The sequence below is a fragment of the Cynara cardunculus genome, assembly GCF_001531365.2.
Source record: "Cynara cardunculus var. scolymus isolate 2C chromosome LG 4, CcrdV1, whole genome shotgun sequence".
NCBI classification, from domain to species: Eukaryota; Viridiplantae; Streptophyta; class Magnoliopsida; order Asterales; family Asteraceae; genus Cynara; species Cynara cardunculus.
The window spans coordinates 16,567,826-16,580,290 of record NC_037531.1 but is presented as its reverse complement, the minus strand read 5'-3'; the positions used below and the strand labels follow the sequence as shown (position 1 = coordinate 16,580,290).

Sequence of the window (12,465 nt, the reverse complement as noted above, 5' to 3'; positions counted from 1 at the left end):
GATGCACCAGATTAATCATCGTATCAAACGTCTTTCAAGAGTAAGTTTGTAATTAAAGGTGATCAATGATCCAAATGTCTTTTTATACTTCTCATCTTAACTCTTTTTTTCACACGATCTTTTATCTTGTATTTTGAATCTTTGATATATAATTATTTTTTATTTTTTGTTATTCAAAAATATTGAATGTTTACAAACAAAACATGTCAAAATGGGTCCACACCCTTTATTGCTAGTTAACCTATATCAATATGCCACGTGGGTAAGGGGGTCATCAAATAGTGATTCCAGATATATTTTATTTTATTTTTTAATAAATTTTCTCTTATATATTGACGTCATATATTTATTTTTTATTTATATTTTTCAATAGTTTTAATTTAACTTAAAAAAGAGTTTAAATAACAATACCAGTAAATAAAAGGTATGGCCGACTCGTCAAGTGAGAATATCAAAACTATTGAGAACCGTAAGAATTAATGAATACTGAAATATCTATAGTCAGTGATGGATTTACGATTTTTGTCGAACAGGTGTACTTTAAGATAGATCAAAGGCATGTAAAGTCATCTAATGTGTTTTTAGCCGAATTCCATCATTTTGATGATTTTTAAAGTTTTTTTTATTGATGTCAAGGGATTTAAGTTTTTTTGGTTGATTTTGAGGGATATTTTATGGTTGACTTTTCTTGTCACACCCCTCAATATTTAGCGGGTGCATTTTTCATATGTAAAAAAAAATCCTACCTACGGAGATAAGTTCAGCGGGTGCACGGGAGCCCGTTCAGACATACATAAGTCTGCCCCTGTGTATAGTTTCACATGTGTTGTTTTACATATGAAACAAAACTATACTGATAGATAATTAGAGGTAGCAGTGTTACTGGTACAATATCTATTTTTTCTCTATACGAAGTACTAATTGTAACTGGTAGATAAAATATCAAGTACTAATATATTCCAACCAATGAAGAACGTAGACCAACTTACGTTCTTCATTGGTTGTCAGTGATTTTTGGTATAAGATGATATCAGTACAATACGACAAATACCTAGATAACAAACATGATATTCATTTTGTAGTACTTTCATAAAATATCTGGATATCCAACCCGCTATGCGAGCCGACTAATCCCAGGGCGATCACCTGCTTTGCAGATAGTCCGGAGTCACCGCATTTGAAGCTCCGTGGCCACAAGAGAATTTTTGTTCCTCATTGGATTTTAACCTGTGACCTCCTGGTATTTTTGACATTTGGAGCCAAGCTCAAACCAATCAGACACCACATTGTGGTTATATGTTTGTAATGTTCGTAAACATGGTTTTCTGTAACAAGTTAATTGTATGTTCAGTATGGTTGTAAAACATGTTTGTAATGCACATAAAAAAATTGGTTGGTACTGTGATACCATGAACAGGGTCGACCCAAGTGCTGGGCGGGCTAGGCAACGACACAGGACAACATAAGCACACGAGTATCAACTCATCGGGGGACGCTGTTACTGTAAATAAAAAAACGCAGCATGACAGATACAAATCAGGGACTTCTAATATAATTACTAACAAGCTTACCACTAAGCTGTTTGTGACTTTAATCAACTGATTTCATCATTTTACTTTTATTACTTCTTTCATGATTAGTTTTTTGTCTTATTTTATTACAACCAGTATTTATATGAGATAATATTAAAAACTAAATAAAACTACTCACATTCAACCATAAATATTTCGTAGGAATTTTGAATTGAGAAACTGTATTATCATACTTAAAAACTTAATGTATTTGTTCTGTGTATAATTTTGTCAAATACTTTATGTAATAAACTGGTAAATTATCGTTTGTTGCTGCATTTAGTGCACATGTATGCTATAATTTTTAACGAATTATACGAATCTGCTACAACTCTATTTATACCATGTTAGAGAACTGGCTTGAACTTTGGTTGAACACATTATTATGTAACCAAGTTACTCAACAAACAGTGAATATAGAATGCTGTTTGTTTTAGCTGAAACACATGTCAGTGTTACTATCTGTTAAATGTACTATTGAACAAAAGTTTTTATGTTATCCCTAGCGAAGCACACATTATAAGTGGATTTGTATTCGGTAATAACATCTAAACATTGTTACGAACGACAAAAATTGAATTTTTTTTATAATAAATTGGAGGCATTTTTAGCTGGTTTCTCCCAGGACATCAAATATCTTGAAACTGGGCCTCTACAAATTTATATATTTTTGAGAAATATTATAATTAATTATTTATGGTCTGTTTGGGCCATGCTGAGGAATGAAAATGAAAATGACATTTTCCCATTTTCATTCCTCCTAGTTTAACCAGGAATGAAATTTTGGACTTCTGTAGGAATGAGCCCATTATATTATAGAAACCAAACAGTTTATTTTATTTTCATTCTTACGTGGTTACCGCTTAATACCTCTAACATAGTTTTATCGTATGTAAATTCAAACATATATTTTCGAGCCATTTAAGGCATCAAATCAGCTTACTTTATCGAACATAATTTTGACAGATATATGTATTTTATCAAGCATAATTAAACACTATTGACTAAATAGAAAAGGGTTTTATAAAATTAATAAAAGTATGTTCAAGTTAGTCTAGACACCTGAGAAAAGAAAATTAATGAATAACGATAACGACAATAATAATATAAAAAAATATGTACTATATTTTGAAGAGAAATAGGATGATTCCGAAAATGGAAAAAAGTTTTGATGGAAACGTTTCAACGTAGAGGATGATGAGGGGCGGACCTACTAAGAGAGTAGGGCTAGTTGTGCACCTGCAGATGATTTGACCGACCCTATTCTTGCTACGACATTTGCACATTTAAATGATACTACAGTAGTCTCAAGATAATTAGCAGCCAAAGGTATCTGTCCAACAGTAGATCATTTAGATTCAACGTCAACTATGCTACAGCCCCAGATCGTTAGCGATGAACATTATGAAACTGCACAACAAGTTAAGCAAACATTACAACGTTACAAAGAACTTCAAGATATTAGAGCTATTCTTGGCTTAGACGAATTATCCGAAGAAGAGCGTTTAAGCGTAGCAAGAGCGCAAAAAATTGATGCACGGACCTCTGTTATCGTTACGTCGTGATGGAAATCTTTTACTTATTGTAACTGTGCACCTGCTTAATTTTGAAGGATGATCTTACATGTTCTTAACCTGACCTCTGGAACCAAGCTCAAACCAATTAGGCACCACCCTTGTGGTTAAAATTATAGTTTTTACTGATCAAATACTATTGCTTTTAATTTATTACTGTCTCCATCTTACTTCTATTTCGTATTTTTTTTGGTGAATTTTTTTTCTTTTCAGTTTATCCATTAACCTTAAACTTGTTTTTTTGTCTTGGTTTAACAACAACACGGAGTTTGAAATAAATTGAAAAGGAAATAAAACTCATCATATTTAACGGTTTAATATGTTGTACGAGTTATTATTTGAAAATACCTGAGAACGGGTTATTTTTCTTGTGTATATGATGTCGTCAAACATGTTTATATAATAATTTGATAAAATTATATTTTGATGTTGAGCTGTCGATTATGAACTCAACCAAAAAATAGAAAAAAGTTCTCGTAAAGGTTGAATTTGGCAAAAAAAAAATACGTCGAGCGTAAGACGTGATCTTCTGTCTTGTTTAAAAAGTCAAGGTCGATTCCAGTTGTAAACACGTATTGGATCAAATCGATACAATTTTTCCCGAGTCAAAAGATGTTGACTTTTCCTTATTTTAAACCGTGACTTTGCAAGTTAAACCAAATTGTTTATGGATGCATATTACTTAAAATTCAAGATTACAAGTAGAACGTGCATGATTTCATCTTATTAAAAAAAGCTCTATGTTTGAATTCGTGTAACAAACTGCATATAAACATAATCAAATACATAATAAACATCATTTTAACTATAAAAAATCTAAAATGTAATTAAGATAATAATTGAGTTCTAACATAATACTTAATTATTATCTTAAACTTTTTTTATTAACTCAAAAATAAATTAGTTCCTTATTAAACTTCAATTAAATTATCATATAAAGAAATTACACAAAAACGAGAACCTTTAAATAGTTAATTTGATACTAATATCAATTATTTTTTTCAAAATTTTATAATATCTTCAAATTTATATTTTATTAAAAAATAAAAACATTTTATTTTCCTCAAAACCACATAAAATCGCATTATAACATCGATAGAGCTAAAAATATAAAAAAAAATTAAAATCAAGATGTATCTCGTTACATTGCGCGAGTACCATACTGGTTAACATTAAACCATCTCTTTTATATTTGTCCTTCATTCGTATGCATGACCTCGATTGGTTCAATCTCTTTTAGGATAAGATGTTTGAGGCCAAATAAAACTCGTACTCGACATCGTTGTCACGTACACAGTCCAATCTATTAATCCAATAACACGGGGTAATTATTTAAATGATCATCTTGACCAAACAATTTTAAGAAATAGTCATCAAAATATTTTTCTTTAAAATGTCCATTGACAAGTAAATCTGACGTTGCAAGCCTACTTTTGCTTGTGGTATCAGATTTTTCTGACCATAATCTGACTAAAAAAATAGAAACAAACAAACGACAACTTGCTGCTTTTATGACATCTGTAGAAACTTTGTAGACCTCAAAAGTATAACAAGCCTCACGGGTCGAAATTTGAATAAAAGACAAGTTATAGCATCAAAACTGCAAGTTGAATGATCGAAAACGGATAGTAAGGGATTGTTTTTTTACCTCTTAATAATTCCATAAATTCTACTGTTAGTCATTTGCAAACAGGTTCGTGTCCATTGGTTTAAAAGAAATATTCAAGTATCCATTAAATGTCTAAAATACCTTTCAACAAAACTGGAAGAACATTTGGACCAAAAAAACGTCGAACCAATAACAGCAATGATGACAATGGGCAAGTGGGTGATTTTAGCATTAAGCCCGGCCAGAAAATAGGTTGCATTTTTTTTTGATTAACCTGGATATCCAACCCGTTATGTGAGCTGACTAATCCCAGGGCGACCACCTGCTTTGCAGATATGCCAGAGTTATCGCATTTGAACCTCCATGACCACAAGGGGATTTTTATTCCTTATTGGATTTGAACTTGAGACCTCCTGATATTTTTGACTTTTAGAACCAAGCTCAAACCAATCAAGCACCACCCTTCTGGTCAGGATCATTCTAATATTCAAAAAGTGTTGCTAAAAAACAAAATTTACTGGTTTAACATCAACACGAGTTTGAAATAAATTGAAAAGGAAATAAAACTAATCATATTTAAGAATTAATATGTTGTATGAGTTATTATTATTTTTTTCTAAAGGGCCGTTTATCAAACATTTACCCGGTAAGTGCTTATCAGTAAAATTTAACACTATTATGTACTTACTGGGTAAAGTTTAGTCCACCAAAACGACATAGTATATAATAATTTACCCGGTAAGCGCTTACCGTGATAAGAGTCGTTGCCCTCACTTACCAGGTAAGACTCTTGATCCTTGTCTCGCTCTTACCGGGTAAGATTCTTGATCCTTACTATATCCATCCGGTGAGGTAACGTTCCTTGGTAAGCGCTTACCTGGGTAAGCGTTTGGTAAACGGGCCCTAAATATTGATAATACTTGAGAAGCGGTTATTTTTCTTGTGTATATGATGTCGTCAAACATGTTTATATAATAATTTGATAAAATATATTTTGTTGTTGAGCTGTCGATTATGAACTCAACTAAAAAACAGAAAAAAGTTATCGTAAAGGTAGAATTTGGCAACAAAAAAAAAAACACGTCGAGCGTAAGACGTAGTCTTCTGTCTTGTTTAAAAAGTCAAGGTCGATTCCAGTTGTAAAAACGCATTGTATCAAATCGATACAATTTTTCCCGAGTCAAAAGATGTTGACTTTTCCTTATTTTAAACCGTGAGCTTGCAAGTTTTTTGATCGATTTTAAAGGTGCATCTGCTCAGCAACATTCCCGGGTCTGCCATTGTGGGGATGTGCTACCTTCCTATTTTGTACGTATATTATATATGTATGATATATAAAGATAGAGAATGGCAGATTCATACGAGAATATTAATTAAACAAGAGAATAAGAAAATAAGCAAATCACATGTGATTTACACTAAAATGTATGATTTTACACTAAAATCACAAGTGATTCACACGTCTTGCATTGATCATTGGTGTAAAATCACATGTGATTTTGCATGTCATTTGATGTTTTCATTTTTTTTAGTTAATGTTTTATATATATATATATATATATATATATATATATATATATAGGAACGATCAAATACAAACCACCCATATTTGTAAAAACCGTACAAACCACCCTTATCCGTCAATTTTAATGATTTTGTTTCATGAAATTGTTTCATATAATACTTTTCTAGATGAAATTGTTTCATATGTGATTATGAAATTATTTAGTATAATACTTATGAAATTTTAATGAAATTATTTCGTGTATTTCTTTAAAATTAACATAATGAAAATGATAATATCCATGATTAACACCATCCACAATAAAAATGATTAATCAACTTCTCATAATTACAAAAAATTGAAAAATCGAAAAAATAAAAAATTATGAGTGGTTGAACAAGGTTTGTAGAATTTACACATGATTTGCAAAGTAAACCTCTTTCTCTCTCTATATATATATATATGGGCCCGAATAATTGTTGTTGAAGGGAAATAGTGAAATGATGAAAAAATATGATGGTGGTTCCAGGAAGCTCGAGCGGAAAACAATCGAGAAGAACCGAAGAATTCACATGAAAAATCTTTGCTACAAGCTTACTTCTGTCGTTCCTTCCTTATCCTCTCAACCCTATAAGGTGATCTCATGTTCTTCAGCTTATATATATATATATATATACACACACACGCACACACACACATATATATATATATATATATCAGTATTTATATATTAAGGATTTTTGGCAGCAGTGTTTTCCGCAGGATAGTCTATTCGATCAATCAGCTGCTTACATCAAACAATTACAAAACAGAATAGAACAACTGAAGGAGAAGAGGGATGCAACATCCAGATTGCTTAACAACGGCACCAGAAACGATCCAAGTTGTTACGATCAACCGGCGGTAAGTTGCGACGGCGTAAGGCTGCCGACGGTGGAGGTGAAAGAATTTGATGATGGTTTGCAAGTGAATTTGACGAGTGGATCGGAACGGAATTTCACGTTTTCCGATGTCGTTAGGATAGTAGAAGATGGTGGAGCTGAGGTGGTGAAGAGTGGTTACACCACCGTTGGTGGAAAAGTCTTTTATACCCTCCATGCTCAGGTACAAAATTACTAAAATACCCTCCTAGCTAGATTGTAATACACATCGATGATCGATGGTTAACGATTGTTTTCCGTAGGCAAGAGTTTCGAGGATTGGTGTAGAGATAACAAGCGTATACGAGAGATTACAAGAGTTGGTCAATCGGAGCACGTAAACATATATAGAAACCGTAACACAAGCCGTTTAAACTGGTCAAACCAAGTTAAACCAAATTGTTTTGGGCAGTTTGAATGGTCTGACGGTCAGGTTCACTTTGAAAAATAGTCAAACCGTTCGATTCGGTCTGGTCTATCGTTTGAACGTCTTTTAACAGTTTGGACTGAACTGACCGTCAAAATACACATGTATTAATTATATATATATATATATATATATATATATATATAGAGGAGTGATCATATGAAAACCGCCCTCATTTGTGTAAACCGTGCAAACCACCTTCATTTGTCGATTTCATTGTTTAATCTTATGAAATTTTTTCATGAAATTGTTTAATCTTGTGAAATTGTTTCATATAATACTTTTTTTGATGAAGTTGTTTCATATATGGTTGTGAAATTGTTTCATATAATACTTAATGAAATTGTTTCATGTATTTCTCTAACATTAATGAAACTGTTTCATGTATTTCTCTAAAATTAAAATAATGAAGATGATAATATCTATGATTAACACCCTCCACAATAAAAATGATTAATCAACCTCTCATAATTACAAAAAAATGAACAAAATGAAAAATTATGATTGGTTGAATGCGGTTTGCACGGTTTGTACAAATTGAGTGGTTTGCATTTGATCGCTCCCCTATATATATATATATATATATATATATAAACAAAATATTTACATTTTATTAAAGCTCTATGTTTTTATGATAATATCTATGATTAACACCCATATTTTTAAACAAAATATTTGCATTTGATCGCTCCCCTATATATATATATATAAAGTTTTTATGCATAAAGTATTGTTTATTGATGCATATTTACTTAAAATTCAAGATTACAAGTAGAACGTGCATAATTACATTTTATTAAAGCTCTATGTTTGAATTTGTGTAACAAACTGCATATAAATATAATCAAATACATAATAAACATCATTTTAAATATAAAAAAATCTAAAATATAATAAAGATAATCATTGAGTTCTAACAGAATACTTAATATTATCTTCAAATTTTTTCTTTATTAACTCAAAAATAAATTAGTTCCTTATTAAACTTCAATTAAATCATCATAAAAAATTAAATTAAAGAAATTACACAAAAATGAGAACTTTTAAATAGTTAATTTGATACTAATATCAATTATTTTTTTCAAATTTGTATTTCATTAAAAAATAAAAGCATTTTATTTTCCTCAAAACCACATAAAATCGCATTATAACATCGATAGAGCCAAAAATATAAAAAACATTAAAATCAAGATATATTTTGTTACATTGCGCAAGTATCATACTGGTCAACATTAAACCATCTCTTTTATATTTGTCCTTCATTCGTATGCATGACCTTGATTGGTTCAAACTCTTTTAGGATAAGATGTTTGAGGCCAAATAAATCCCGTACTTGACATCGTTGTCACATACACGAGTCCAATCTATTGATCCAATAACACGGGGTTATTATTTAAATGATCATCTTGACCAAACACTTTTTAAGAAATAGTCATCAAAATATTTTTCTTTAAAATGTCCATTGACTAGTAAATCTGACGTCGCAAGCCTACTTTTGCTTGTGATGTCAGATTTTTCTGACCATAATCTGAGTAAAAAAAATAGAAACAAACAAACGACAACTTACTGCTTTTATGCCATCTGTCGAAACTTTGTAGACCTCAAAAGTATAACAAGCCTCACGGGTCGAAATTTGAGTAAAAGGCAAGTTATAGCATCAAAACTGCAAGTTGAATGATCATAAAAGGATAATAAGAAGTTGTTTGTTTACCTTTTAATAATTCCATAAAATCTACGGTTTATGAACTATCAAGTTGCTTTTTTATTTTTAATTGTAATGTAATAATGATTATAAATCAAACTTATATCATATGAAATTACATATATGTTTCTGTTCACAAATCCATAGGTGGGGTTTGTTGGGTGGGGGGTTAGGTTAGGGGCAAGGGTAGGCTACACAAATCCATAGGTGGGGTTTGTTGGGTGGGGGGTTAGGTTAGGGGGAAGGGTGGGCTATGGGGCGGGGCGGTCTGGATGGGTGGCATTGTGACGACGACAGTGATGGGATGTTGGTCTGGTGGCTGGGAGTGGGTGGGTATGACAGCGACAATAGTGGCATGGTGGTGGGTTGGGTTGGGGTGGGGGTGAGTGGTAGATGTGATAACGACAATAATGGTGTGGTAGTGGAGGTTAGATTAGGGGTGTGACAGTAACAATAGTAACATGATCATGGTTGGGATGTGCGATGAAAAGAGGCGGATCCAATCTTTAAGCACGGGGAAATCCGCCAATGAAAAACCCAAATCATCTACTTTTTAGTTTTACTATATGACTCACCTTATTGTAATTAAAAATAAACATAACTCATGTATTATACCCTCGTGTCCATCGGTTTAAAAGAAATATTTGAGTATCCATTAAATGTCTAAAATACCTTTCAACAAAACAGCAATGATGACAATGGGCAAGTGGGTGATTTTAGCATTAACCCCGGCCAGAAAATAGGTTGCAATTTTTTTTTTTGATTAACCTGGATATCCAACCCGCTATGCGAACCGACTAATCACAGGGCAACCACCTGCTTTGCAGATAGCCCGAAGTCACCGCATTTAAACCTCCGTGGCCACAAGGGGGTTTTTATTCATTTTTGAATTTGAACCTGAAACCTCCTAATACTTTTAACCTTTGGAGTCAATCTCAAACCGATCATGACCACAAACTCAAACCAATCAAACACCACCCTTATGGTCATGATCATTCTAATATTCGGAAAGTGTTCCTAAAAAACAAAATTTACTTTAAAAAAAAAAGGATTAATGATTACTTGTTAACGTCATGTGCCATCATTGTGTTGATTTTGATGCAGAACTCTAGCAGATGATATAGCATCGTCATGGGGGGCGAAATGGTTGCTTTAAAAGCTACATCAGAAACAAAGTTTCAGACGTGCAAGGCTCCTATTGTTACTTTCCCACGTGTCTGTAACGCACATTTTAAAAACAAAACGAGGGTTAAAACATAAGGTCTAGTAAGTAATCTCTTTTTTATTGGTATTACGGGGTGAAAATTACCAAAATATTATTTGAAAGCCCATGTTTATATTAATAATAAATAAACAAGAAACGAACATCTTTGTTGCATCATATAGATGAAACAACATCATCTTATCGTACCAAACCGATTGAAGTACCGAAGTTATCGCAACACACATAAAACATACCAACTTGTCGCATCTCATTGATGCGATCACATTTTTGTCGCATCATACTTATCAACTTGTTGCATCATGTAGATGCGATAATATACTTATTTGCATCATATTGATGTGATTACTTCATTTTGTCACACCACACTGATACGATAAACCCACTTTGTCGCATCACAAGGATGCGATAACACACTTTCCTTGCATCACAAGGATGCGATAAAACCAACTCATCGCATCATAAAGATTCGATAAACCAAACTCGCCGCATCATATAGATGCGATAACAGTTTCCACATGATCAAAATTTCATTTTTAACATATAGTTGATTTTGCTACCCTTATCCTAGTATACGTCTCTCCTGATTATGTCACCCTTATCATAGTATACATCTCTCCTGATTATGTCATCCTTATTTCAAAATTCGCTTCTCCTGATTATGTCACTCTTATTTCAACCAATTGATAATAATATATCGAAATCCAAAATTATACTAATAGATAGCATATAAACATATTCAAAATTCTCAAGTATAAAACCATACGGTTTCTTCACCAAAAGCAAATCAAATGATGCTTTTAAAAGTAAAACTCACTTTATAATCACAAAAAGACCGAAGACTTTTAAACAACAACGAATTCCAGTTAGACACACGAAATCAGATACTTTTTCTTCTGTTTCTTCAAACCAGTAACCACAAAGAAGTCTCACCAACTTTTTCTTCTCCTTTTTCCGATACTAATCTACATATTTTGGACATGAGACGGCGTAAATGGGATATTTTAAACCAGTTTTCAAAAACAACCCCTCAACTTACCACACTTATCCAAAACAACCTTCAAACTTTTAACTACAAACCCGGTTATTACATTATTGACACTATTCATTTCGTTAATTAGTGTACATTTTCGTTTTACTGTATGTGGCAACTGAATTTTGGAGATGATATCGGTTTGAAAAGATGTACTATTTTCATAATCATGTTCGAAGTTTGGAATATATTGAAGTCTATGCTCTATTCAAGGCTTATCGTGAACGAACATCATGGATATAAAGATGGATGACGGAAGTTGATGTACGGGATCTAGGTTGGTTGTTTCTATTTATCTTGGTTGTTCTTTTTGTATTAGCAAGACTTTAATATGAACCACATAATACATTAATTATGAGTAAGAGCGTAAATGATACGAGACAACTCGCGAGCTATTCGAGATCGACTCGGTCAACACTCGACTCGAATAGGCTCGGCTCAAGCTCGAACTCGACTCGACATATTAATGAGTCGAGTCGAACTACCCAATACTCGACTCGAAAAACTCGTGAGATACTCGATTTTTTATATAAAGTTAGTTTTAAAAATATAATCAGTTTTATAATATAATATGTATAAAGTAATGTAATAAAAGTGTCTTATCTATACTATCTTATAAAACATTTGGCTAAAACTCTTAAAAACTTTTAAAACTCTTAAAACTCTTAAAAACTCTTTAACCCGTTCATCCTTAAACGATTTCATCCCTATCCGATTTCATCCCAAATCTGAATTCGTGTAACTAACTGCAGATAAACACAATCAAATACAGGATAAACATCTCATTTTAAATATAAAAAATCTAAATATAATTAGGATAATCATTGAGTTTTAACAGAAAACTTAATTATTATCTTTATAAAATGTTATATTATTAAACCAAAAATAAATTATTCTATTACT

General features: G+C 32.0%; 1 protein-coding gene across 2 annotated transcripts; it reads left to right on the top strand.

Moving 5' to 3' along the window:
- Window positions 1-6,742: 6,742 nt before the first annotated feature.
- Window positions 6,743-10,534, top strand: LOC112511616 (transcription factor bHLH162-like). Of its 2 annotated transcripts, none has more exons than XM_025117310.1 (3): window positions 6,743-6,893; window positions 7,009-7,362; window positions 10,412-10,534. In XM_025117310.1, exons 1-3 carry the CDS (start codon window positions 6,759-6,761, stop codon window positions 10,424-10,426), a joined length of 504 nt encoding a protein of 167 aa, XP_024973078.1. In that variant the 5' UTR covers window positions 6,743-6,758; the 3' UTR covers window positions 10,427-10,534. The 2 variants fall into 2 exon arrangements, with proteins under 2 accessions (XP_024973078.1, XP_024973077.1); XM_025117309.1 differs by lacking the exon at window positions 10,412-10,534 and adding an exon at window positions 7,442-7,636.
- Window positions 10,535-12,465: the final 1,931 nt, after the last annotated feature.